This window comes from Candida pseudojiufengensis, assembly GCF_024610245.1.
Source record: "Candida pseudojiufengensis strain CBS 10847 chromosome Unknown scaffold2, whole genome shotgun sequence".
Classification (NCBI taxonomy): domain Eukaryota; kingdom Fungi; phylum Ascomycota; class Pichiomycetes; order Serinales; family Debaryomycetaceae; genus Lodderomyces; species Lodderomyces pseudojiufengensis.
Window position 1 is genome coordinate 81,437 of NW_026261524.1, and position 27,886 is coordinate 109,322.

General features: G+C 31.7%; 13 protein-coding genes across 13 annotated transcripts; 4 read left to right on the forward strand and 9 right to left on the reverse strand. All coding sequences in view use genetic code 12, as the record gives it.

Moving 5' to 3' along the window:
• Nucleotides 1-151: 151 nt before the first annotated feature.
• Nucleotides 152-1,024, forward strand: SPS20 (Sps20p; the record flags this gene model as incomplete). Its single annotated transcript, XM_051761246.1, has 1 exon — nucleotides 152-1,024. The coding sequence occupies one exon, from the start codon at nucleotides 152-154 to the stop codon at nucleotides 1,022-1,024; it is 873 nt and encodes a 290-aa protein (XP_051615972.1).
• A 106-nt stretch (nucleotides 1,025-1,130) lies between these two features.
• On the reverse strand, nucleotides 1,131-2,216 carry KGF55_000931 (Smc5-Smc6 complex subunit; the record flags this gene model as incomplete). Its single annotated transcript, XM_051761247.1, has 1 exon — nucleotides 1,131-2,216. The coding sequence occupies one exon, from the start codon at nucleotides 2,214-2,216 to the stop codon at nucleotides 1,131-1,133; it is 1,086 nt and encodes a 361-aa protein (XP_051615973.1).
• Nucleotides 2,217-2,858: 642 nt separating this feature from the next.
• Nucleotides 2,859-3,773, forward strand: KGF55_000932 (uncharacterized protein; the record flags this gene model as incomplete). The annotated part of the gene is made up of 1 exon (XM_051761248.1): nucleotides 2,859-3,773. One exon carries the CDS (start codon nucleotides 2,859-2,861, stop codon nucleotides 3,771-3,773), a length of 915 nt encoding a protein of 304 aa, XP_051615974.1.
• A 110-nt stretch (nucleotides 3,774-3,883) lies between these two features.
• On the reverse strand, nucleotides 3,884-7,096 carry KGF55_000933 (mRNA-binding U2 snRNP complex subunit; the record flags this gene model as incomplete). Its single annotated transcript, XM_051761249.1, has 1 exon — nucleotides 3,884-7,096. The coding sequence occupies one exon, from the start codon at nucleotides 7,094-7,096 to the stop codon at nucleotides 3,884-3,886; it is 3,213 nt and encodes a 1,070-aa protein (XP_051615975.1).
• A 621-nt stretch (nucleotides 7,097-7,717) lies between these two features.
• On the forward strand, nucleotides 7,718-8,167 carry KGF55_000934 (Elongator subunit; the record flags this gene model as incomplete). The annotated part of the gene is made up of 1 exon (XM_051761250.1): nucleotides 7,718-8,167. One exon carries the CDS (start codon nucleotides 7,718-7,720, stop codon nucleotides 8,165-8,167), a length of 450 nt encoding a protein of 149 aa, XP_051615976.1.
• A 96-nt stretch (nucleotides 8,168-8,263) lies between these two features.
• Nucleotides 8,264-10,087, reverse strand: KGF55_000935 (GPI-anchor transamidase subunit; the record flags this gene model as incomplete). The annotated part of the gene is made up of 1 exon (XM_051761251.1): nucleotides 8,264-10,087. The coding sequence occupies one exon, from the start codon at nucleotides 10,085-10,087 to the stop codon at nucleotides 8,264-8,266; it is 1,824 nt and encodes a 607-aa protein (XP_051615977.1).
• Nucleotides 10,088-10,215: 128 nt separating this feature from the next.
• Nucleotides 10,216-12,825, forward strand: BUB1 (protein kinase; the record flags this gene model as incomplete). Its single annotated transcript, XM_051761252.1, has 1 exon — nucleotides 10,216-12,825. One exon carries the CDS (start codon nucleotides 10,216-10,218, stop codon nucleotides 12,823-12,825), a length of 2,610 nt encoding a protein of 869 aa, XP_051615978.1.
• A 44-nt stretch (nucleotides 12,826-12,869) lies between these two features.
• Nucleotides 12,870-18,068, reverse strand: KGF55_000937 (aminophospholipid-translocating P4-type ATPase; the record flags this gene model as incomplete). Its single annotated transcript, XM_051761254.1, has 1 exon — nucleotides 12,870-18,068. The coding sequence occupies one exon, from the start codon at nucleotides 18,066-18,068 to the stop codon at nucleotides 12,870-12,872; it is 5,199 nt and encodes a 1,732-aa protein (XP_051615979.1).
• Nucleotides 18,069-19,235: 1,167 nt separating this feature from the next.
• RBT7 (Rbt7p) lies at nucleotides 19,236-20,198 on the reverse strand (the record flags this gene model as incomplete). The annotated part of the gene is made up of 1 exon (XM_051761255.1): nucleotides 19,236-20,198. One exon carries the CDS (start codon nucleotides 20,196-20,198, stop codon nucleotides 19,236-19,238), a length of 963 nt encoding a protein of 320 aa, XP_051615980.1.
• Nucleotides 20,199-21,147: 949 nt separating this feature from the next.
• Nucleotides 21,148-21,516, reverse strand: KGF55_000939 (STD1; the record flags this gene model as incomplete). Its single annotated transcript, XM_051761256.1, has 1 exon — nucleotides 21,148-21,516. One exon carries the CDS (start codon nucleotides 21,514-21,516, stop codon nucleotides 21,148-21,150), a length of 369 nt encoding a protein of 122 aa, XP_051615981.1.
• A 385-nt stretch (nucleotides 21,517-21,901) lies between these two features.
• KGF55_000940 (uncharacterized protein) lies at nucleotides 21,902-22,426 on the reverse strand (the record flags this gene model as incomplete). Its single annotated transcript, XM_051761257.1, has 1 exon — nucleotides 21,902-22,426. One exon carries the CDS (start codon nucleotides 22,424-22,426, stop codon nucleotides 21,902-21,904), a length of 525 nt encoding a protein of 174 aa, XP_051615982.1.
• A 706-nt stretch (nucleotides 22,427-23,132) lies between these two features.
• On the reverse strand, nucleotides 23,133-24,931 carry KGF55_000941 (uncharacterized protein; the record flags this gene model as incomplete). The annotated part of the gene is made up of 3 exons (XM_051761258.1): nucleotides 23,133-23,465; nucleotides 23,749-24,434; nucleotides 24,703-24,931. 3 exons carry the CDS (start codon nucleotides 24,929-24,931, stop codon nucleotides 23,133-23,135), a joined length of 1,248 nt encoding a protein of 415 aa, XP_051615983.1.
• Nucleotides 24,932-27,158: 2,227 nt separating this feature from the next.
• On the reverse strand, nucleotides 27,159-27,818 carry NAT4 (Nat4p; the record flags this gene model as incomplete). The annotated part of the gene is made up of 1 exon (XM_051761259.1): nucleotides 27,159-27,818. The coding sequence occupies one exon, from the start codon at nucleotides 27,816-27,818 to the stop codon at nucleotides 27,159-27,161; it is 660 nt and encodes a 219-aa protein (XP_051615984.1).
• Between the last annotated feature and the right edge of the window lie 68 nt (nucleotides 27,819-27,886).

The following is a 27,886-nucleotide window of genomic DNA, read 5'->3' on the forward strand; positions in this document are numbered from 1 at the left end:
TGGCATATGAATTTTCAGATTTTTTATTGTGTGGGGAATGCAACCAAATTCGTTTCAGTGATACAATAATATATTCATTGAAAGAATTAAATCCAATCAAGTATTAGCCTCTCAGAAGCACACGAATTTTGTCAATCTCAACCTTATCATCATGCCAAACACATTAACATCATCATATCTTGAGAAATCAGTATGGAAACCAGATTTATTTAAAGGAAAAGTAGTTTTCGTAACAGGAGGAGCAGGAACTATATGTAGAGTTCAAACAGAAGCTTTAGTATTATTAGGAGCTAATGCAGTAATACTAGGAAGAAATGTTGAAAAAACTGAACAAGCAGCAAAAGAAATTGAACAATTAAGACCCGGAGCAAAAGTATTGGGATTAGGAAATATTGATGTTAGAAAAATTGAAACATTAGTAGAAGCAGTTAAAACCACATTAAAGGAATTAGGTAGAATTGATTATGTTATTGCTGGAGCAGCTGGTAATTTCTTAGCTGATTTTAATCATTTATCTGCTAATGCTTTCAAAACAGTTGTTGACATTGATTTATTAGGTTCTTTTAATACAGTAAAAGCTACTTTTGATCAATTACAAAAAAATCAAGGTTCAGTTATATTTGTTAGTGCTACTTTACATTACACAGGTTTACCATTTCAATCACATGTAAGTGCCGCAAAAGCAGGTGTTGATGCAATGATGAATGCAATGGCTATTGAATTGGGTCCTTTAGGAATAAGATTGAATTGTATTGCTCCAGGTTTAATTGGTAACACAGAAGGTGGAGCAAGATTGAATCCTCCAACTAAAGTTCCATTACATGAAAGAGTACCAATAGGTAGAATTGGTACAACTGAAGATATTGCTGATTCAACTGTATATTTGTTTTCTTCCGCAGCTTCTTATGTTACTGGTACTATTAGTGTTGTAGACGGTGGATTATGGCAAGTTGGAGGAATGTTGGGTGAGTTGTACCCAGATGTTGTTAAAATGCAATTAGAAGATCCGGAAGTAAAATTATAATTAGTTTAGTTATTACTTGAACAGTTTATAGATTAGGTTTAAATTTACGTATTATTTCATGTGAAACAGTGAAAAGATTATTTAATTTCTTATTGTTGAAGAACTATTAAGTACCATTTAGTTGAGCATCATCAGCTATTTCATTGCCAGGTTCATTTCCAGAATTTCCATCAAGCAAGTTTTCCTCTACACCAAAGGTGTTTCGAAGTGTAACTAAGCATCTTTCTTGAATTGCTTCATTAAATTTGTCGGCATAGATGGTTTTGATGTATTGAAATACATCAATAGGAGTGAACTCAACTAGACTTCTTGCACCCAAAGAATATTCAAATAATTGATCTTCGTTAATGCTAGCTCTTTCATTATTTCTGTCTTGTGATAAACTTACTTTCGCAATATATTTTTGGTTAATTAACATTTTTATAATTTCATCAAGATTCATATTTAAGTTTGAATTTCTATTATTGATTGAATTGGATATACCAAATTTTTTACAATTTTTAACTAATTGAGATTCAGATAAATGATTATCTTCCAAAATTATAAACGTTATGAAAAGCATCATAATACCAGTTTTAACTAGTTCAAAATTGGACTTAGGTAATAATGTGGATGATTTCGAAGGTAAAAAGAACCTGTTATCGTTTGTTCTAGATTTATCTAACACTGATTCAACATTTTTTTGCCATAATTCTCCCAATACTTGTTTTCCTTCTATTGATAAATTATTTACAAGTACTTGTGATGCTTGAGCTGTTCCTGAGTTTGACTTTTTTGCTCTATTATTCTGCAATCCAGAACCGGATTTCTCTTGTTTTACCTCGGGAATATTGACCAATGTTAGACCATATACATCTTCCAATATTTTAATAGCTCCCTGTAATAAGTGATCAGATTTAAATCTTTTGTTTGTTAGAGTTTGATTGATATTTTCCTTTCTAAAGGTTTTCCCTTTAACATCTTTTAATAATAATAATTTTACAACTTTGTTTATATCATCCAATTTATCACTTTCTGAATGTAATTGATTATTATTGTTTCGTTGAGTTAATAAATCAATATCATCATTTACATCTGATTTTCTGGATCTCTTTCTCAGTTGTGTTGCTGGTGGCTCGTCTTCTTCTTGGTATTCAATATCTTCCTCTTCATAAGCTTCTATTTCATCGATTGGGATTTTTCTTTTGGCCATCTTAATTAATTAAAAAGTTGAGTATAGTTGTTAATCATCAACTTAGAATGAAGATAATAATTATGGATTAGAACACAAAACGAGAAAATTTCGATTTATTTTAATATTTTTACTAGACGTGTAACGTGTCTCATTTTTGATACTACTTAAATCATGATATAACATACTACTTGGTCTTCAGCAAGTAAATTATCAGTTCGTCAATTCAAGGATTCGTTATATTAACGCAAATGAATCTCATGTTTGATAGTAATGTTGAGCTGAGAATTGTAATGAAAAGAAAGTAATCAATTTGATAAACCCCATTAATAGTTGTAGTAGAGTAGGCATTATAGAATATATAGCATTACTTTAACATAGAGTGTTCAGTAATGATGTAAATAACTCTATATTAAAGATTTTGTCATATTTCATTCCTCCTATTTTTGAAATTGATGAATCGAAATTGAATGACATTTTATCAAATTTATTTATTCTATAGACAGTTAATATTTTTATTATGTAAGTTAATAGTACAAAAATTAGAAAATAAGTAAACAAATCTGATTATAACATCTTTCTTTTGATCAATTCACTTTCAACAACTCAATTAAATGAGCGTCGGCTGATCAGCAGTTTTAATAACTTATCATCAATAAACTCATGACAAGTGATATAGTTAGAAATAAACCTTTACTTCATATTAAACATAATCATCAATCAACAACAACAAAACAATCTGAAACAAATTCGAATTCTAGAACACAAAGTCACTTACCAGAACAAAATACATCATTAGCTAAGATATCATCGAATTTTAAAGATTTTAAGAATAAAATTAGTAAAGAATTACAAAGAAAAGGTGAGGATAAAAGAGGGAATTTGAAATTAGATGAAATTCCAAGATCTTTGCCAATTGATCCCAATAAAGAATTTAGTAGAGTTCAAAATCAAATACCAAAAGATATAGAAGAACATCTTAAAACTCACAATGATTATACTGTCATTCATTATCATCAGAAACCACTGGGCATCAATGAATTTCCAGATACTCACTATTGTCCATTAGACCCAAACGAAATTGAATATTATCAATCACTTTTTCAACATCAACAAGAGAACTCTAGTATTCCTCAGCCAAATCAAGTTGAACAAATTGATGTCTATGAATATTTGAACCCAAGACATGCAACTAACATGACCTACAATGAAAAAATCACAAATTGGTTAACATCTATTCCCTTAGTTATCAAATGTAATGAGGACACAAATGATGGAAATGTTGGTCCAAGATACAAGTTTGATTGTTATCCCGGTACAGTATCTCATTCAATTACCCCCTCTGATTCTTCCAATGCTGACATAAATTTAATTGATGTTGATGATATCATCGAAATGCAAGCTCAAAAAGTAACAAAATATGTGACGAGATTATATCACAACGAACTGGAACCTAATGATCAACTGATTGAAGATGATTGTTCTGATGCAATCGATGAAGATGATAATGAGAGTCACTATAAATTACCCCCCAAGTCTAAGATTCAAAAGCTTTTTCCAAACAAAGGAGAGAATTAATTGATCGATAAGACGCTATAAAGTTTGGTTGCAAAAATCAATTCCACACAATACCATTCTACAAATTTTGCTGTATATATACCTTAACAATATCTATAGACTTCTTGTATTTATAAACATAAATCTAATTCTTCGACATAATATCTTGAAACATTTTCGTCGTCAGGTATGTGATCTATTCTTGGATAATATGGAACTAAAGCATCACTACATTGAACAAAAGCACTATTATAGACTTTCCAAAAAGGTATACGAACTTTTCTAGCAGGATGAAATAAACCAGCCCAGACGTAATTCATGAAAATTCCATTTCCCAAAACTAATCTTAAAGAATCTAAACTTTCCATAATTCTTGCTATTACATGTGGCGAAGTTTCATAAATATTAGGTAATATCAAATTTAATAAATGCATAAAAACTTCATAATATTCGGATTCAATAATTCCATAACAATTTATTGCAATATGAAAAACAACGGTGGAAGCAGTTTGTCTATGTACCAAATCTCTATCAATTAATGCATCTTCCAAAAGTGGAGTAATAGCAAATAAATAATCCTTCGTTGTATTACCATCAAGATATTCAAACAAGAAACTCAAAGCTTTTAAAATACCATTTTGAACATTCTTTTCGGGTGTTTTATATTCATTCATAATTGCAGGTAAAACCGTAAAGGGTTGACACGTCTCTGCGACAATTCCCATTGCAACTGCCGTACAGACCCTTAATTGTCTCTCTTGTACTTTCAAATTATTCAACAACATGACAATGACATCTTGTGGTCCAATCGTTTTTGATATGTACCCAAATGTAGCATTTGCTTCGACTCTGATCTTTTTTTTATTCGATTTAAGCATTTCTAATAAATCAAAACAGATTCTCATCCATTCTTTTGCATTTATAGTTTCAGCATTTTTGGTTGCAATCAATCCAATTAATTTTATACTCGATTCTTGAACTTTTTCATGTCTATTTTTCAATATTGGAGTTAACGTTGGCAATATTTGATTTACCGATGGATTATCCATTTCAAGTAAAATTGATTTTTCTAGTGAATTAATACATGAATATAACGCATTAATTATTGACCCTAACACATCTGGATAAACTTCACCTAATGATTCATATAATATTAATATAAGCTTTTGTAAAATATTATCATCAGATTCAGCACAAAGTTTGATGACAGGTGCTATTATTGCAATTAAATCAAATGATTGTTGTCTTACTTCAGGAGACTTATTCTTTACTCTGTACAAGACGGAGCTAATGATTGAATTTAAATGAGGTTTCATCCTTACTCCTAATGCGTTTGCTATTGTTCCAAATGTTCGTAAGTAAATTTTATTCTGATTCGATTGTTCCTGAAATGCAAATAAAACACCATCGACTAAACTTTCAATTCGTTGTGGCAGGAATCCAACTAGCTCATCTGGTTGATTAGAGATTGTCACGTTTAATGCTTCAATTGATAATCTTCGTAGTTGTTCATTATCATCTTTGCTGAAATATATTATATTATTTAAAATAGTCAGGAAATCAAATCTTATAGCTAAATGATTTGTAGCAGCTACCACGAGATTAACTATTTGTAAATTATCGGATGCCGTTCTTCTATTCCAAAATGATTTAAAAAATGGTTTCACTAACTTATCATGATATTCTGGGACTAATTTTTCTGACAATGGTAATATACTTAGTATTTTCAAAATTGTTTTTCTCATATCTTCATCAGGTGTGGAAAATTGACGAATAATTACGTGCATAACCTCAGTCGTATAATAATTTGTGTATTCTTCATAGTCTAGGTTGTAAGCCATTAAAGGGATTATTGATCCAATACATTTTAAAAATGCTGCTAAACTTTTACCCTTCTGTCTTCTAATTTCAAACCAAAGTGGTTCCAATATTTGTTCAAATGACTCAATACCGTAAGGAGCAACATTTTCCGCTAATTGTGCAACAGTATTGGCTGTAATGGCTTTCACTTGAGGTGACTCATCATGAATGGCTGGACTCAAAATTTCAATTAATTGGGATAAATAAGGTAGTATCACTGAACCGTTTCCTTTTCCTAATGTTATACACAATTGTTGAACTGATTTGATACCAGTGTGTCTAGCGGTCCAGTTTTTACGTGATTTCACAACAGCTTTAACAAAAGGAAGGTATTGTGATAGACCTAAAGTGTTAGCAACTATAGCTAGCACTCTGGACGTGAGATTTCTGACATATTCATCGACATGATCAAGATCAGGCCTTAATGTAGATATCATAGTACCAAACCCCACAGCTTTTACCAAGTTCGTGAGTATTGATCTTGTCTCATTTCTCAAAGTGCTATCTTCGTCAATTAAAAACGGTGATAAAACGTGTATTATTTTTTGGGTGTAAGGCCGTATCGAAGCGTTTAATTGATGTATCATTTTTCCCACAAGTTTTATTAATAAATGTTTTTCTAATTCTCCCAAGGCTGGTTCGAGTATTATTGGTAAAACCTGACTTAGTATTATTTTGGGGCCAAATTTTGTTGCATTATCTGTCAACGATCTCAAAGCCTTTTTTCTCACAATTTGAGTACCATTCTTGACTTTTAAAATTAATTTCATTGACTGGACTTCTTTCTTTTCCTCATCGTTTAAGTCGTCAATATTGATCTTTAGTAAATTTCCAAAATATTTCACATCTTCCTCCTTAAAGTACTCTAAACCATACTCAGCTGTTATATCATTAGCCGAAAATGAGGTAGAAATTTTTGCCTCCTCATTTGTTGGTGGAAAATAATTGTCCTGGGTTGTTGAAGAAGATATATCTGGCTTTGATGCAAGCGTGATTTGTTGGTATTCGGGAGGTACCTCTACTTTAATAAACCCCTCTGGTAATAATTTGCTCAAGATTTCATCAGTTAATGGTATACCACTTATCACAGGAATGTTTTTCTCCTTAATTTCTTGCACTAAACTTGACTTCTCGAGCTCAGCTCCTGTTACCTCTTCACTACCATCATTTAATTTTCTCTTCTTTTTCATCTCTATCGCTGAATTGGTCCCATTCAAACTTCCTTCCTTAAGAAAATGTTGTACCTTCTTCTCCTCCCTTTCCAAATCCCTTTCTTTCATGATATCTTTATAAGTTCTTTCATCTGTAAAATTTCCATTCATAGGTCGTTTTTGTTTGTTATAATCATTTTTATTGATTTCATCTTGTAATGTTTGGTTAGATACTGAAACATCTCGCTCGAATTCCTTTTGCAATTCGTTATTTAATACCTCTGATATCGTATAGCTTCCAGTGAGTCGATTCGTAGCTCCATTTTTCAGCATTTGTTTGAAAATATGGGAATAATTTGAATAAATTTATGAAATTTAAGGTGGTTTTTGAGAACTTAATAAAAGTTTAATTTTGCAATTTTGTGTTTGCAAAGATCTCTGCAACTCTTACAACATCAAACAAGTCGGAAGACTAAGCATTTTCAATTAATACACACTGAAAGAAGAATAATGTCGAACCAAAATGCTACCGTTTTACTCAATAGACTACTATCGCTTCGAGAAAATTCATCATTTCATCTTTTGCTAGACTCTTTGAGTCAATCATCATATCATTTAATACAAGAATATATATATCAAATCAAGTCAAATCATACAATTATATATTTATCTTATGAAACAGTAAATAAACCCAATTATGCAGCTGAGTTTTTGGACTGTACTATAACCCCACTAGCGGATGTCATTAAATTCGTAAAAGCCAATTCCGAAAGAAATCAAACATCATCAACTTCTTCCAAAAGTGTAATAATTATAGATTCGTTGAACTATATAACCAATGAGAGTTTGACTCAATTCATAGCAAGCTTAGTTACACCACTGCTGGTAGTAGTAGCCTCATACCATACAAATTGTGTGGCACCTTTCATGAAATACACAAATTATCCATCGAATATGTCATTACTAACATACATTGCAAGCTCTATTTTTGAGATAGTGCCACTTGTAAACCAAGATGATGAGATTCTTGATGGAAACATACTGAAGTTGAACTTTCCGGTGAATTACAATTTAAACAATGAGATTTTTAAGGTTGTGCTAACTAATAGAAGAAAGTCTGGTCGATCGTTAGTATATAGATTCAAAATTGACTCCAAAAAGCATGAATATGAGGTTATAAATGAAAAATCACTGTCGGAAAACGCTGAAGATGAAGAGCTTTTAAAAGATTTAACAACATTTAATTTAACAACCAGTGATAAAGAAAAACTAGCAAGAGAACAAGTAGAATTGCCTTTTATGCAAGCACAGGAAGCTTTAGGGTCTGCAGGAGGGGCAATTGTGTATGAATTTGAAAAAGACGATGATTATGATGAAGAAGACCCTTACGAAGACCCATTTTAAAGTTATTTACGATTTCAATTAAATATATAGCTTATAGAATAAATACTTTAAAATACCCAGTCAAATTGAATATCATTGATGCTTTATGTACAAATTTTAATCTATTTTAGTTTTTCTCAAGATTTTTGATAGCACCAAAGTTTTTAATTTTGCAAAGTTACTATTTTGAGAAACTTGTTCAAATTCTTCTTCAGTCACCGTTTTTTTTGTTAACAAATTAAATACAACACCAAATGCTAAAGATAAAACAGTACAAGTCAAAATGATAACGTTATAAGGCATGGAGAAATCCGGAGTAGGAAGGGTTAGTAATAAACTTGTAGTTCTGAATTCATAAATTTTCAGATCGTTCTTATCTTTCACGATTATCACTGCTGGTTCAACATCAAATCCATGATTTGCATCCGGTGGGTATTCACGATAAAGTAATAAAGATTTATCAAATTCATAGGTCATTGCTAGTGTCAGATTCGGAGGCACTGACATTACTAATTCCATATGAGACGGCCTTTCCCTATCCAGAGATGGTCTATAATAACTTTGTTTGATATATTTCGATTGATCAGTAACCAGAAACGAGCCTGTTGAGTTTTTTAAAGTAAGTTCCAAACTACTAAGATATAATCTCATGAACCAGGGTAATGACTCGAAATAAATAAAATCCACCTCTTTATCGCTGGGATTTGTGAAAGCCGAACGTAAACCACCATTGTCCAATGAATAACCCATCAAAGAGCGAGAAACTTGCAATGGAGGTGCTTGAATTGGTACAACGTCATTACTGTCTGTAGAAACAAACTTAAAATCATAACTGTATTGTTCATTTATAACTTCTGAAGCTTTAATTGTACCATGAGTGTTTAACGAGTTGGTAATAATTGTTGTTGGATTATCTCTTTGCATTTCTATTTGCCATGATGAAGGATTAAATTCAACGTTAACTCTTGTTACTTCTGGATCATCCTCGAACGCAGGACCTTTTATATTTCTTCCAAATAAAGTTGCTAAACTCCATTCCAAATTTGTTGGATCATTCAATGGGAAGCATTGCCATATATTTTGTGTTTTATTCTGATCACATCTCAATTTATCCCCCGAGACGGGTTTAGGTATATTACCTTCAGCTTTTTTACGAATTGATCTTATGACATCAATAACTTGATTAATGGTTTGATGTAATTTTAATTTACAGTTATTCTCGTCATCACAGACAGTTGTAACATCCACTGACATACCGTGCCACAAGGAATCGAATAATTTATGACCATCTAAAAGTGATGATATACCAGCTTTCCCTCTTGTTGGTAATAGTTTGATAAAAGGCGTTAAATTCTCGGTACAAACTGGCTCACTAGGTAATGAAGCTCTGAATATAAATAATTTATTGCCCAAGCGAGCTCGATAATTCTCAATATTTACATTTTCGACAGCATATTTTGGAAAAGTTGTTATTTCATCATTAATCGAATTGAGTGAAGCACAAAAGAATCCTGATAAAATTTTGGTTAATTTCGACCATTTTTGTTTGGCATCTAAAACGTTAGATGCTTCAATCACAGCAACTACTTCAACACCAGTTCCACCACTAAAAAATCCATCATGCGGTAATTTGCCCCAAGACTGAGAATCCCACCAACCTTGTGTAAATTTCAAAGATAATTCTCTTGTGTCTGTAGATTCTAGTATCGGACCCAATGTGTTTGGAAATAAAGTATAATGACTAATTTTGGAGGTTGTTGAATCATTTATATCAGCATCTTTTAAAATTTGAAATGGTGACGATTCTGTGTGAAAATTGAACCCAGTTAACAATTTATTTCTAGGTAGTGGCTTAAGATCTAAACTTTCATGATAGCTTTCATTTGCAAGTATAAATTTGATCCAAAGTACGGTACAGATCGCTCGTGCTAACAATCTCATCTATTCTTATTGATCTTGATGTTAAAACAGAACCAGTCAGATTTGAATCTAAAATCTAAGTAACGCGCAATTTTTAAAATTCGTTTGTTTACATTTATCATCTATGTCAATTCAAACTACAAAAATAAATGAAAACAACGTCACCAAGTAGCATTGATGTGATTGAAATGCATAAGGAAAATATAAACCCGTTACTGGGAGGGAGGTCAATAACAAAATTAACGGAAACAATCAAGAACTCAAACAAAAATGAATATTTTCAAACTAAATCACGACTACAAGAAGAAAAGGATCAGTTTGAATTAAAGTTACAATCAATAGATGAACTAGATGATCCGTTACAATTATATCTCGACTATATTGATTGGACTCATAGAAACTTTCCTCAGGGTGCTAATTCCGACAGCAATCTAATAAATTTATTGGAAAGATGTACCTCAAACTTCAGGGACATAAATCAATATAAAAATGATTCCAGATATATTAAAGTTTGGCTCGAATATACAAAATATTGCGATACTCCACGAGATGTTTATGTTTACTTGGCTAAAAAAGAGATTGGAAATCAATCAGCATTATTTTACGAAGAATTTGCCCAACATTTGGAAGTTTCCGGAAAGTATGTTGATGCTAATCAAATCTATGAATTAGGAATACAGAATAAAGCATTCCCCTTGGCGAGACTACAGCGATCCTACGATAGCTTCAAAAAGAGATGGGAACTACAAGAAAATGAAATGTCATCTTCAAGAGGGGAGATGGGTAATGTTTTAGCATTAAAAAGGGGTTCTGCATTACAATCAATAGACAAAGAATTACCACTTAAAAAAAAATCTAGAGTTGATATTTATCAAGATAATTCAGATACTGGTCAAAGTGTGATATCTTCAATATTTGGAAATAATCAGGGTCAAAATCTAGACCTAGAGCTGAAAAAGGAAAGAATTAAAGAGAACATAATAATCCCTACACAATGGAATGGTCAAGTACTAAAGCAAAAAGGTTTAATTCGTCACAGTAGTTCTGATAAAGTTCAAATATTTTGCGACCAATCAAGTCCTAATTTCAACCAACCGAATGCAGATTATCAAAGTCTGAGTCAAATTGATGAGAAAAATTTAGTTTACACGTTAGTTCAAATGCCAAATAAAAGAGCTGAAAAAATAATGATAAATTCAGAGTTATTGTATCCAAATGATCATGAAGAAAACTCGATGCTCGAAGTCTTAGTTAGACAAAAGTTTTATTTAAAATCATCGAAACAGAAGTTGCATCCTGTCATTAAAGATAGTGATAAAAATGCTGAGATGACAGTTCTCGAGGAGACCAAGTCCTTTGCGATACCCATAAACGATGACACAATCTCATCTAAACCAACAAATGATCCGACCGTTACATCTTTTTCAAAATTGGCTAAAAATGAAGTTCTAGGGATGTTCAACCTGGTATTGCATGAAAACGAAGATTTGCATGATCTGGATGAAGAAAAAATGAATGATGCTACTTTGACCAATTTTGATGGTTTCGTTACGGAAACTTTGCATTCAACAAAACAAATCTCAAAAGTTAATAAGCATCATGGTATGCAGCAAATTGGTATTCCGAATCGGTCAGGTGGTAAAGTTAGTAATTATCATGCAAGTTCGGGGTTCTCAACTGGTGTTCACGAAGCAAAATCTGATTCTTCGATTAATTTAACTTATCCACTTACTTTAGAAATGCAAGAATCGATAATTGACAGTTTATCCATTCCAATCACAACTTATCCTGGATACATCAACAATTCATCATTGGTAAACAATAAGTTAAAAGGTTTGAAGGAAATGATAAGAAATACTCAGAGACTTATAAAAGGCACTCGACTGACGTTGATTGATTATTTGGGTGAGGAAGTGTATTCAATTATAGAAGTGATGAATGAAGACGACGATACATATCTAGTCGAAAGCGGACTAGGGAATTTAAAGCTTTTGAAATTGATGGAGCCCACTTCAAGATGGGAGTTTTATATTATTCATAGAATTCACAGAAAATTATTAGGCAAGCCAGAATTATCCAAGTTTTATATTAAATCAGATGTATTGCATTATTTTAAGGATGAAAGCTTTTTATTGTTAGACCACACTTGTCATCGTAAAAGCTTAAGCATGGTAATAAAATCTATCAGAACCAAATACGGTAAGATTAATGAATTGTTCTGTATTTTCATCGCAATAGAGTTATTAAAAGCAATTAAATCATTACATGATATTGATATCGTGCATGGGAACTTGAAATTGGAGAATATTTTAATTAATTTTGAGCTAGAAGATAATCGTTTGTGGTCACTGCAAATCAGTAACTTTGAACAAAATTTTTGGGATAAGAAAAATATTATATTATTTAATTTCAAAGATGCTTTGGATTTTGGAGAAGTGAGAAAAGCTTCTAATCGGAATATGGTTAAAGTGAACGGGTTTGATGAAAATTTATTATTCATGAATGATTACAAAAGTGTATTTAATATTTTACATCTGTTGGTATACGGGGACGAAGTATCGTCTAAGACAGATTCTATTCAATTTATTGCAGGAAACTTATGGCGTCAACTTTTTGAAACATTGAAGAGGGATGATGATATACCTAATTTGAATTTAATGCATTCTACTAGAGACGAATTAGAAAAATGCCTTAAAGAACATTCAAGGTCGGAAACTTTAAAGGCCTTTATCAAAGAATTTGAGTCAATTTGGATTTAAGAATCATTTACATTCATTCAAAATACTTTTAGTGCATTTTACCACTATTTACGATTGCCCTCTTCTTCCATTTCTAAATTCTTCAATCTTTCATCTATAATTGCATCCACATCTTCAGTACTACGAAAACTCTTCATACCAAAAGAGGTCCATTTTGATTCATTTAGTTTGATTTTAACTTTTTTACCACTTGGTAAAATTTCATAACCGTTTTCATATATTTCATGTCTTGCATAATCACTTGAATGAACATTGGTTCCCTCTCCACTTGGGGACATTTCGTGAGGCATTGGGTTTGTACCAGCTCTTTTTCGACTAAGTGTGGATTGCAAATTCAATTCATTGTTCTCATTTGACGCTGCTTTTCTCAAATCGTTTTCCTGGTCTCTTCTTGACGAATCTGTATTAAATCCAATTTTTTTGAATAAATTTAAGATTAAGGTTTTCGTGGTAGAAGGGTCACGAGTGAAAGTCCATCCCTGATAAAGATCTTTGTAAGCTGTATTTTCAAATACTTTTCTCAATTCCATATCTTTCTCATAAACTTTGAATGTATCATCATCATTTGGTTTAAACATGAATTTAAAAAGTTTCATCAAAATATCAAAGAATAAAGGTACCGTGAATAAGATTAATAATGCTGCCCACCAACTTTGATCTTGTCCCCAAGTTAACAAACCATACGAAACAAAAAAAATCGGAGATTGTTTTTGTCTATAAAGCATCATGATCAAAACATTCCACACTCCAAATCCACCTACTGATATTATGAATGAGGCAAATGCAAGCCATTGTCTATTCTGCATCTCAATAAATGTAATTTTGGCATTTATAACGATGATTAAGGCTGTGAATAATAATGAACCTAAAGCAAAAGTTGTGTTGTCACGTAATGCAGTAAAACCCCAGATATAAAAACCTAAAAATGTCATACCAAGACTTTGTAACGTGGCTAATAACATCCATGAAATGAAAACTTTCAAATTGAATGCTTGATATAACCTTCCTTTAGCATACAACTCGGGAATAGCCAATAATGTTGCTGGTTTTAAATCTTTATCAAACATACCGATACAAAGGACTGGTAATGAAGTAAATAGGGTATTAAACATTGATAATGACCAACTTTCATACATTGATGATCCTGAAAATAAGGTATTCCTCTGATAAATACATTGTGTCAAATAAAACAACAATTCTTTGTAGAATGTGCATAATACAAACTTTGAGGTTCTTACATAATTGTATCTACCATTAACTAATAAAAGTTTCAAAAGAAATCTGAATTGAGCAATGGCATAATCAGCTGATCGAGCTGCTTGTAATCCTTCTTTTCCAGTAATTCCAACTCCTATATCAGCACTTTGAATCATGGCAATATCATTTGCACCATCACCGATTGCTAATGTGACGGACTCATTTTTAAGTTTTCTTACTGCACTTACCATATTCGCCTTTTGTGATGGTGAAGCTCTACAGCATATGGTAGAATCAACTTCAACACATAGATCTAAAAATAATGCCAACAAATTTGTATCAGACTCGACAGTTGCCAACGTTCCACCATCAATAACTAGAACACTATGTGCTACCCGACCTCCTTTGATATCTCTCAGGAAAGAATTTATTTTGTTCAAAATCGCCAGCTTGTCCTCATCATTTGATAAAACTACTACCGTTGAATAATCTTTAATTAAACGACAAGAATAACCAATATTAATTGCAGTTTCTCTTTTATCCCCAGTCAACATCCAAAGTTTGATACCAGCTCTTCTAAGTTTAACAATTGTCTCACTAACACCATCTTGTAGTTTATCTTCAATGGCTGTAGCACCAATTAATTCAAGATTTGTTTCAATTTTGCCACCAATTTCCTCAACTAACTTTGATCGGTCAGTTAATGCTGTTTTTGCATCAGCGTATTCACCATGCCATGATTCATATTCAAGTATATCCAACCATTTGAAGGAATACAATAGTGTACGCAATCCCTCTGTTGAAAACTCTTCTATATGTTCCAAAGTTTTTTCGATTATGTATTCTTCATTAACTAAAAGTTTATCATGCGGTATGAAATGAGAAGGCATTCCATCTTCCGAAGTTTTTTCACTGGCAATCATGTTGTTTCCATCTAAACTATACCTCTGAGCTTGTTGAAGATGTAATGATTTTCTAGCTCTATCTGCAATATCAGCTATCCCATCTTCTTCAGTTCCCATTAAAGCATTATCTATGGTATTCATTCTGGCTGGTGCGGAATTTCCAATACTAAAACTTTGACGAAATGATAAACCAGATTTTCTAGACTCCATGTCGTGAGAAAATCTAGACTGCAATACAACATCAGCTTCTTGCATTTTTCTTTCAGAAGACTGTAAAGTAATGTCTTTAGCTTTGTCCTGTGCCATTTTAGAGTTTTTCAATTTTTCCAATATGATATTATCAGCACCTTTACAAATTAAAGCTATCCGACCATCAGGAAATTTGACAATATTTGACATTCTTTTTCTAGCTGAAGAAAACTCAATTGTATCAAGTACTTGGTATTCCTCAACAACTGGTTCGTTTTCAAACCCCTTCGGATACGTTTTAATTTTCAATTTATTTGACTCTTTATCAAAAACAACAAATCCCAAATCTCTAGCGGCTTGGACTAATGCTAGTTCATCGGGTGAAGCAGCTTGATAGGTTATGCAAGAATCATCTAATATATCATCTTCTTGTTCAATTTCCTCTATCGATGACAGTGATCCACTAATGGTTTGTTTCAAATTTTTGTTTCTTCTAGGTACACAAGTATTACACAATGCAAGTGATAATAAAAAAAATTTGGCTTTCCTTGCAAATAATGTTTGTGGGTGAGATTGTATATGTTTTAGCAATTGGATTGAATTTGTTGGATCTTGTTTCTTGTGAGGTTGAGCTGTTGAAACCCACGTTTTTGCACTTAAGACGGATTTCCTGCCATCCACGCTGTCTCTAGCCAATGAGGTGGTACTCATTCGAGCTTTCTTCAATTCTTTTAACTCCATCTTTGATTCAGAGTGTACATTTAAACGTGGTGTTAATTTAGGTATAGTTTGACTATTTATATTCTCTTTTTCCTTAAGCATTAGATCTAAATCATGTAACCAGCTAACCCCACACACACTAAATTTTCGAAATATCATTTTGTTATCTGTTAAAGTACCTGTCTTGTCACTGAAAACATATGAAACTTGTCCAAGTTCCTCCAAAATTGTTGCAGTTTTAGCATCTGCTGGTGTATTGGTTTCTACGTGATACATGTCAATATCGTATTGTAGGAAGCATAATTGCATCACTTTGATAATTTCCATTGTAACATATAGCGAAAGTGGGATTAAAGTGTTATACATAATGATAAATCCCATTAAAGTTGCCGCAACACCTGCGTCTTGTTGATACAAATACCAATCTTTCAACCTATGATCGGAAAATTGAATTCGTTGTGCCATTGTAGAAAATGCAGACAAACTAATAACAACAAAAACCATGAAAATGACAATGTAATTAATGTTCTTTTGTAATTTTGGAGCTTTGGTTCTCGGATTTTTAATATTATTCATTCTGATCTTGGTCTCTTCACCAGTAAAAACAACTAAACCAATTATCGACTCAGTGTTTCGAAGTATGCTTCCACGATATACAATATTGTCTGAATTTAATGGATAGATTTCATCATTCAATTGAAAGGAAGCTTCAAAATTATACAAATCAAGATTGGGGTCTTCAGTGGTAATCAAAGTTTTCAAGTTTTTCAATCCTGGAACAGTGCGTGCTCTTTTAGACAACTCCGAATGTGGAAATTTAGATTTCAAATTAGTTTCACCATCTAATGCCATCGTCTCTACAAAAGCTTCCGATTTGTCACTGTCACTAGTTGCCAATAGTAAGATATCAGCTGGAAACCACTCATTTTCTTTGACTTTAACAATATCTCCCACTTTCAAATTTTTCCATTTGGTTGGTATTTCTTTTAAATTATATCTTTTCAATGCATGTTTGTCATTGTATGATAATGTATCTTTATTATTTGATGCTCCTTCAGTATCTGAAATCGACGAGTTTGAAATATTGTGTATGGCAAAATCTTTTCTCGTTACATTAGAAACTGGGATAGTTTCCGTTAAGATGGTATTAATGGAATGGGTATCAAAAGAACCTAGTTCTTCATCTTCTCTTATCACTGTTGTAATTTTATTATTTTCTTCTTTGTCATGTCCGTGCCTTTTCCAATCGTCAAACCCTTCCCTAGCAATCGATATAGACATAAAAATACACAAAGGAATAATAGTTGTGTATTGTCCGGTTGTTGACCAGCCTGGAATCATTTGCATAATTGCAACTATCATAAAATAACAATTTGCAACTTTTGAAAATTGAGCTCGTAGTTGTTTCGGTAAAAATGAATATATTGTATATTTTGATGAAGTGATTAAATTATTTATGTAAGGTAGATTTGTCCTTTCATCAATATAACTCCTCTGGTGTGGCAAATAATATTCGTCTTGGTAGTAAGAATTGACTGAATTTGGATTGACTGATAAAGGTATAACTCGACCTATTTCTGTTGCTGGCAAACACTTTAACCCTAGAAGTTTATTTTTCAATTCTATTAGAATTTTCTTAAATTTATTCTTAGGCGTACCATGTATTCTTTTTCTTCTTGATACAAATGATGAAGCTGAGCTGTTATTGCTATGTTCAATTGTCAAATGTGTGGATGATCTAGTCAATTGTGTTTCTGAAGTATGATAAGGTTCATATTTTCCAGTCGGTAGTGATAAAGATGATGATGAAACAATATAGGGTTCTGGATATTCTTCAACATTAATCTTTGGCGGCAATAGCGTTGGATCTTTCAGTATGTTTTGTAATTCTATCCCGTTTTGTGCTGTAGATGAAATATTTTTGTTATGTGGGGTGGTTGATGTTGTTTGTGAATTTGGCACCAGTTGGTCTTGTTGTATATTAAAAGCCTTATTGAACAATTGTGATCTTAATGACAACCCTCTTTTCCTTCTGGTATTTGGAACTTGTAAAGAAGAAATGGACGTGTTCTCGGAAGTCGTAGATGAATCAGGCAAAGTATTGGATGAAGTTGTTTCTGAAGTTAATGGTTGCGCAATATTTTGAACATTTGCGACTGGTGATTCGTCTTTGTTTGAATATTGCAAAGTAACATTTGTATCTTGAATATGGTTTTCAAAGTTATGATCCATAGCTCATTCTAATTTCTAAATAGTTGATTTTGAACACCTGTTTTGAACTAGATTTGAATGAAAAAACAAGTTAACTTTGTGTAACAATTATGATTGAAATTCAACGAGTGTGAGTAGTTGTAAGAAGGTATGAACTAAGCTGAAGTGGTCCAAATCCTTTGAATTAGATTAATCACACTGTTTCTTTGACTCGAAATATGATTAACTCAAAACAAAAATAGCTTTTGATTATTGTAACATTTCGGACTTAAGACTGATTTATTCATAACTTAAATCGAAATTTAAGATTAATTTAAATCTAATTCGAGCCGGTTAGCACGACAGTGAGAAAATAACACAAGAAAGTTAAGTCGGGCTTGCACGAAATTGGGTATAATCTTTCTCATCAAGAGAATAAAAATAACGAGGCTAAGGTTATGTCAAAATGCTAATTTAATACAGTCAAATCGGAAATTTTTCCTGATTATAATTTTTATTTTTATGTTTTACGACATAAATATAATGCGACTTTAAAAATAAATTTATAAGGACAAATTATTTTAATTATCAAGAATTGAACTAACAAATAATCCAGATTTTAAAATACTAAAATCATGAATGTTAATTTAAATTTTCTCGCTGATGGACCAAAAACAATGCGCAAGGCTGGGGCGCAAAGTGCATACTTACCGGAGGAAAAATTATTCTGGGAGAGCGAGAAAATTAGAATGAAGGTTTCGGATTTTATTAATTCAAAATCAGGATTTTATTTTGGTTGCATTCTTGATAAATTAAATTTATCTTCTTCATAAATTATTTTCAAAAGTCGGATTTTTATCGTGTCGTAAAACACAAAAATAAAATATTTGATTAGGAAATATTTCCGATTTGACTGTAAATAAAATTTAATTTAAATTTTAAGTTTCGTAAATCTTGAGCGGCTTTATCACATATTACTAAATTACAATAAAAATAAAAAAGACCATCAATCGCAATTAAAGCAAGCTTCTTTAGCATAAATTAAGTTTGGATTTATTCTATAGAAGTAAATGAGCTTATGAAAACTAGTAAAACTTTTATTAAATTATTCAATTAAAAAATTATAGCAAAAAAAATTGACAACAAGTCGGGTATAACGAGAAAGAATTGAAATTGAAACAAGTAGGTTTGACCTTTAATGAGTAAAGACTATTTTGGAATATACCAAACTTTGTCTTTACAAGTACTTTTACCTGTTTGATCGATTGGTCTATAAGTACCAGTCAAAACGTTACCCTGCAAGTTGTAATAATACCAAATTTCATCAATTGCACCATCCAAACAACCAACAAAAACTGATCCACCATGAGCTTCGGCCAATGCTTTTTCAATATCTGCTAGTTTATATTGTCTAGTAGTTGTTGGGTAAATTCCTGCAGCTGCTAAGAATTCATAAGTATCCAATTGTGACCAAACCTCAACTGTTTTTTTGTAGAAATTAACGGTATTTTCAAATTTAGTATAGTTACCATTAAAACATGGGGGATTTAATGTATTCATACAAGTTCCATGTTTGTTGTATTCATGTTCCCATAATGATGCACTAGCTTGATCATCAACATTTGATTTTAAAGTATTTATCCAATACTTTTTCATAATTTTCAATAACTGAGTTTCTTTAAATTGATCGCCAATAAGATGAGTTAAATTATCAATGGTATTATTGACTTCTAATGATGGTTGACAATATTGATTGTACGATCCGTTACATAAGTCATTCCATAAACCATGAATTGTAAAAGTCTTTTTTAAATCATCGTCAAGTGATCCAATTTGAGCCCTTAATTCAGCTTCAAGAACTTCTTGAGTAGTTCCATTAACGGCAATGTCCAATAAAGTAGTGTTGTAATCCCAAAATTGAGATTGCAATAAAATACCGTAATTTTCAAAACAACATTCATCAGTAATGACTGAAGTATTATGACAAGACCAAGAATTTGGAGTATTAGCTATAAAAGCCGAACAATCTTTGACTGGGTAAATATTACCTTCGGACGATGAATCATTTGAAGTTCTTTGACCATGGAAATATTTACCAAAGTATGGGACTGAATATGGAGAAGCAGTAACAGTACCTAAAGCAATTGCAACTGTAAATAATTGAGTCAACATTTTTGAGTTTTTTTGCTATTCGATTGATTTGATTTGAATACAAAGTTTTGAAAAAGGGTTGAACCCATTTTATAAAATCTCCGGACTATTTATAATCCCATGGTGCCGTTCTCATTAATGGCAGTTTCGTATAATATGGACAAAAATACCTCTATTGTTATTTAAATGCAAAACTCCTTTTATCGAAATTGAAAAATTTGAAAAATTAGTTTTCTACTATCTTTTAATTAAGTTACAAAATAAAATTTAAAACACAATGCTACTAGAATTGAAACCCACATGTTTAATCTTTATTGTTTATTGTTAACAAATTTAATAAATATTCCAATATAGTCTAAATTAGATGCATTCCTTAGAGTTTTTGTACTACATTCGTTAATTTAAATAAGTATGTTCATTGACTTTTAGTATCGGGCCAAATAAAACACTCCTATATTTAAATTACTTAATCTGTCAAATTTACAATCAAAAAAGGTTTTCCTCAACCATGTGGTACCTACAAATATATTCAAAAACGGATCGTACATCCAAGAGATCCAACAGGCTAAATATCATTTTGTGTTCACCTCGTAATTCTGTTCACCTATGCTGTTCCTATTTATAAACTATAATTGGAATGCAGAATTTGGATGTGCAATTGTTGGAGTTTTAGGATAATGACCGTAATTATTCAACTTTAAATACCATTTTATTTAATCAGATAGTTTTTCTCATCAAATAATAGCTTGGCTTGATCACTTTTTGATTCCTCAAAATCTTATCTTTCGGTGAATTGCGTGTTAAAGCATACCCCATATTTTGATACCAGTTCAAAGCTCTCATTATCTGCGAAATGGTTATCGCTTTTGACTTCTAATCTATCAGTTAATATAACTTTTGTGTTCCTGGGATAGGTATCTAGCGCTTGAACTTATTTCTACTGTCACCATTTATGATTAAATTATGACCCTTATATAACATTAACTAATTGTTCAACTGTTGCAGTCATTTGTTTTTGATCTTCTGGTATCGTACCAGTAGAACTTGAATATATTGATGGAGCACTTCTAACTGATCTTTTACCAGATGATGTTAACGATAAAAAAATTGATGAAGATGATGATGATCTATGCAGTGATTGATATGATTTATATGAATTCTTGAGAAATTGTGACGGAGCTGATCTTATCGATAAATTTGATGATTGTTGTTGTTGTAATTGTATGTTTTGAGTTATTGATGGTAATTGATCATAAATTGCATTTCTTGCAATCTCCTTATATCGTGATGAAACTTGTTGCTTTTGATGTAGACTATTTGTAAATGGTGATCCGTACATTTTTTATTCGATTCTGTATGACTTTTTGATCAAATTACACTGACAGAAAATTTAATGTACTACAATCAAGTCGTAAATTATTACACAAAGTTAATTATTTCTGACCAAAGCGAGAAACAAATAATACCGATATCAAATTTTATTTATCACCAGGGTGAGAATTTTGCGTCGAATAGAGGATGAAATTTCGTCCTTCTCGACTGCGAGGGGACCGTAGTAAAGTAAATCATAAATAAAATTCAAAATTGTCATAATTAATTATATAAATTAGTTTATAGTCTTGTGTAATGATTGCGCAGTGTTTCATAAAAGTTGCAAAAAGATGAATCTGATTTGGGTCCACTTCAATGCCAATATGAACATTATACACATTCAACCGAATCTTTCAATGACCATCAAGGTAAATCATAATTACAGTAAAAGCGACAAGTGAACTGGAAATAATTATCGAAAGAGCAGCTGGATATTTTTCAATGGTATTATAGATCCATTCAAATATTTGCACAGTTCTGTTGTCGATATGTCTCAAAATCGATTCGAAAAAATTTAACTCAGATTCATTGACTTGATAGCGTGGGTGCCTAGGTATATAATCACTGCTCTTCCGTTTTTTTTTTTTGCTTGGGTTTTTGGATATCGTAAATACAGAACCGTTGATAACAAATTTGCCATCTTTTGCAGCTTTTCCAACTAGACCACCATTTAAACCGATATTTATTGCTGGTATATTTGTGTTCAAATAATACGTTTGCAGTTCTTCCTTCCCCAATGGTAACATCTGCTTATTCTTTGTAGACTCCTTAGAATTTTTTGATTCCTTGAACGGTGAATTTTGTTGAATTTTACTATTTGAATCCTTCGTCTCTTGTTTGCTTTTGACGGAGAAATGCTGTTCAGTAACCAGTTGCATCGTCTTTTTTGAAGTTAAGGAATGACCTATTCACCAAATCTTTTGCCTCGTATGACGATTATAATACTTTATAAGAGATTTGAAAACTTAATAGTAGTGATGAGAAATTAGGAAATTCCTAATTCAACATGTATTAAAAATCTATACATAAATTAATAATTTAAAATTTATATACCAATTTCACTCATGCAGGCTTCCTAGATTTGAAAGCGTTCACTGCTAAAAATATCAGGGGGAAAATAGTTTTTATAGCCCATTAATTACCTAAAACAATCATCAATGCATTGAGATTCCTTTGATTAATGAATTGCCAATCCTACTCAACCAAAACCCATGATATTCCAATAATAAAAATTAACCCTTTTGTATATTTTAACTTAGATGATTGTGATTTCTTACCGATTATGCCTTTCCGAATTTATCTTTTGAGCCCTCACTCTTCAATCAACATTCATAATCTTGATTCAAACCTCACCACTTCCACCAACTTCTTCCCTCAAGGAAGAGAAGCGCGGTCGTCGTCGTTTCTTCTTAATATATTTGAAAATTTGAATCAAAATTTTATTTATCTCTTTCAACTCTTGTTTATTCAACCTGACATTCCCAATCAATTTTGAAGGAACTCTGTATCCAAATTTTTCTCCTGCCAAAATTTATTAAGTTCAGTACAATGGAACACATGATGTGAAACATTATCTTCCCCTTCTTATTCACAAAAACGACAAGAATCATTACTAGATTGGTGTGAATAATATGGCTCGTGATTATAGTACCCAAGTGTAAATAAATGTAAACATTCAAGACTACCCAATGGTTCAATTTGATGATGGTTCAAACGTTGCCACCATATCTGCCACTCAAATTTTGTAAGCGTGAGTCCCTCATATTGCGACCAATTTCTTGGAATTAAAGCTTCTTTCGAAACCATCTTCCTCGAGGTATGATGAAAAGACCCCGAATTGATCTCCTTGTTTTCAATATCTAATATATTTTGTTGTTGCTCCTCATGAGATTGTAAACAATAATCCAAATATGATTTCTATGAATCCTAACCCACTCCGGTTTTTCATTAATATTGGAGATGGAAGTTAACTGAAACCATGCTTCTATCCAACTGATTTCTGTATCTGACAATAGAAAATATAATGATTCCTGAATCCGTTTAAAGTTTTAAAAAAGCGTACAATGCTTTCGTTGTAAAAAGAAATATCATGGATATATGTGTTCTTGATCCTCGAATCGAGCAATAATTCCCAAGTGATCTGAAATTATTTTGTTCAATGATTTTTGTAACTTGTATTTGAAAAATGAAGTTCCTAAACCAGCTTCCATATATCTTGTATAATTGTTTTGCTCTTCGACCAAGTACTCGATTTTGTACATTTAGTAACCCGAACCTTCCGTTCTTTTTTGCTGCCACTAATCTGGATTTGGCTATTCTTACTGGAAGTTTTTTGTTGTATAGTATATTCAATTTGTTTCATATCTTCAATTTCCATTGGAAAATGCAAGTCTCGATAGTATAACTTACTATAAACGTAAACATTCATAAGTTTAGTTATTTGTAGAATGTTTAAATCCATAATCGGTATAGACTTAATATGATACTTGATACTTTTCAAATATTCCTTCCAGGGATTATAGTCTAATTGTGAAATTTTCATAGGGATACCCAAATGATAATAATATTCTTGATTGAACAACGAATATTGATATGGTAAAATTTTGTCACAGTCTAATCCCATACGATGAAACACTGTAGTTTTTGCTATACTTACCTTAAGTCCTGAATCAATTTCAAACTTGTTTATTAAAGTCTGGAATTGTCTTTGATCTGATTCATTTGACAAAAATATTAATAAGTCATCGGCATAGACAAGATCACCCTTGCCTAGTATGTCATTTAGGTGAAACCCTTCCAACTTCTCATCCAAGCTTTGCAACAACATTTCCAAACAAATATTGAATAATAAAGGACTCAAGGGATTCCTTTGCCTAGTTCCTCTTGCTAATGGAAAAACCAGTCCTGTTCTGTGATTGATTTAATCTGTGCAAATTGTTTCGTACTGATGGCATTCATGAAATTAGCAATTTGGCTCCAAATAATTTATCACAAACTTGCTTAATAAAACTATGATTTATCGTGTCAAATGCTTTGGTGAAGTCCACGCTGACAATCACTCCCTTAAATTCTTTTGGTTGTTGCATATAGAACTCTATAAGATATTGATAACAATATATTGTATCATTAATGCTTCTGTCTTTAATGAAGCCACGTTGTTTTTTATTAATGAGTTTTCTAATAACCTTTTGTAAAGCTTTTTCTTTCCATGAACTAAGTAGTCTTATAGTAACATTAATTAGGGAGATTGGTTTAAGGTCTTGTATTTTTGTAGAATTTGATTTTTTCGGTATTAGACTAATTAACACCATTGACATGGAGTTAGATAGTTCACCTGATTCCATTATGAAATTACCAACTGTTGTCAAATCTTTACCAAACATATTCCGTAGAATTTGTAAGCTTTTGTAGTTGAGCCCTTCAGTGCCGCCGCTAGTGTGTTTGCTAATGACTTTCAAGTGTTCATATAGTTTATCTTCAACAAAACCTTGGTCTAACTCATCTTTTTCCTGTTGATTCAAACATGGATGAAAGTACTTATAAATTTAGATGATACATTAAAATTCAAGCTATTTTCAGATGATTCAAAGATTTTTTTATAATACTTAGTAGCTGCAATTATTCACATAATCTTTCACGTTGAAAAGAACGATTTCTTGAACACTTCCAACCATTTGTAAGTAGAAATTTGATCACTCAAAAATACAACTAGGTGATTTGGGCCTGATATGTTAGTTTCGACCATTTTCTAGGTAGATCAAATTATTAACTGAGTATAATCGCTAAATAAACCTTGAATTTTTATAAATTTAAAATCGAAAATTTCACGGTGATATATGTGTAGTGTCCATCAGTGCCACGTTAAATGGCACTATATTACAACATCTTCAACATAAAATCTCTTTTGATCGAAATCATTAATTTACAAGCGATCCCTCAATTTTTGGTGCATTTGTAAAATCAACTAAAATTTTGGGTCAAATCCGCTACAATATCATAAAGTCGATATTCAAAATTGATCTTCTGATTATTGCACAAGTAGATGGAGGTAAGATTAAGCCGTTTCGAGACAAGGAACTATTATTGATCTTACAGATTAATGTAAAATTCTCCACTTGCTTTATCAAATTAGCGTATGTTGACAACTACATTCCCTTTAGTAACGCGCTTGTCAATTATGATGTCGTAAATCATTTCAATCCGTGAGGTCGTAACAAAATGGAGATACATAAAGTGAGTAACATTAAGATCTCGAGATTGACTTTGTATTCCTCGTTATCAAATTAAGTCTTGTGGTTTGCAAGTCGATGGCTCTCATAAATTCAAAGCATTTCTGGAGTTTGAATTTAAAAATGACTCTACAAATAGTTCGCCTAAGTGGTATGATTCAGATCGCTCTGTGCAGACCAAATGTTATAGCGCGTAGTATGTTCGTTATCATATACATGAAAAATACGGTAGAAGTAATCTTATCTACAAGCACTCATAAGGAAAAAGTATTACTTGATTAGAATGATACGACAGTAATTTAAGTGTGCACTAGAGATATAGTGCTATGTTTAGATTTCACAAATGCAAAAATATTTATGTCTGAAACATAGTACAAAACCAAGTTTTGCAGCCATATCAAAAAAAAATGGATTCTTACTAGACAAATTCGAGTATTGAGTAGATTCGCAAACAAAGACTCATTCTTTCATCTATAAATTCAATACCATGGAATGGTTCTACCTTTACTTTTATGCCCTTGGCGGTTTATGGTTTTTGAGTAAATTTAATTGGGAGATCATTAATCATTACGAGAACAATTACAAACATGCCGTTGTATATCTTGAGAAACATGAAAAAAGATACAACAACAATACGAGCTCAAATGATGAAGAAGGAAAAAGCCCAAACATCTTAAAAAACATAGCAAGGGCCAAAAAACACAAGAAGTTTGCTTATTTATCTAAAACTTTTTTTTATATGCTTCAGGGTCTTATATATGGAACAATCGGTATTGTTGCTTCATTATTGATCAACAAAGCGATGCCAACAACTAAGGAGTTGCTCAGCAACATCATATCAATCAACATTTCCAAATGATTATTACAAAATTGTTGGATTTTGCAAATTTATATCCAAACTGGTTTGAAGTCAAATTAAGTGGAAGGAATTCATAGAACTACGAACAATTACATGAACTTGGAAAAACTAGAGACAGTGTTTGCTTAAGCAAAAATTAAGATTGGAATAGCAGAAGTTTGTATGTGGCTTATATAAATGCTGTCTAGTTTTTGTACTTAAATCGCTAAACTAATTTTTTTCATTTAACTAAGGTACCGGCTCTAATCTCTTATATTTAAATTACTTAATCTGTCAATTTTACTATCAAAAACGGTTCATTATGAGACACCATGTGGTCTCTATGTTTTTAAAAACATCGTACATGGAAGAGTCTAAAAAGAATAAAAGGACACCTTCTATTACACAGTTCAATTTCGTACACCTGTATAAGTTCTTGTTCCATATTTACATTTAAAAGAAAAAATTTGGACTACTAACAGTACGAATCTTTATCATATCAATGAATTGAATTATTCAAAATTTAATATCATTCCCTCCCTTTCAAATACTTTTTCTCATCAAGTAGTAGCTAGGTTTGATCACTTTTTGATTCCTTAAAATTTTGTTCTTTGGTGAATTACGTGTTAAAGCGTACCCCATATTTTGGTACCAATTCAAAGCTATTTCGTTGTCCGCAAAAACAGTCAATGCAGATCCTTTAAGGTTTTGATATAATTTATTTGAAGAATTTTTCAAACTTAACACAAGGTTATGAAATTCATCTATCAATTGTTGCCCAATTTTTTGATTCTGATATTCTTTTAGAATATGGATTTCAAATAAATATAAAACCAATACATCATCATCATCCAAACAAAGCTTGAAACTTAAATATGCAATTATGACGTCTTTAAAATTGGTCAACCATATGAATATCAACCCTGGTTCTTCCAATTCGATCATTTTCTCCTCTCTCCAGTCTTTGCCTTTATGTCTTTCATATAGATCTCCGATATTTTCATCTATCATATTTACAAATTCTTGACAATACGCGTCATCTATTAGTTCACCAACTTCTATCTTTGTATTGAAATTAGGCAATGAAAATTTGTTTGAAGTGAAATTTTCTTTTATGTGTGAAGAAATTTCTTCCATTAATATGACATCTTCCTCGTCAAAGCTTTTATACTTTTGACCATCTATCTCAAACTCAATATTCATAAGCTTTCAATCATTTTGTTTCAATTGAAAAAGTGATAAAAATCGAAGATTTTGACGCGACTAACAAA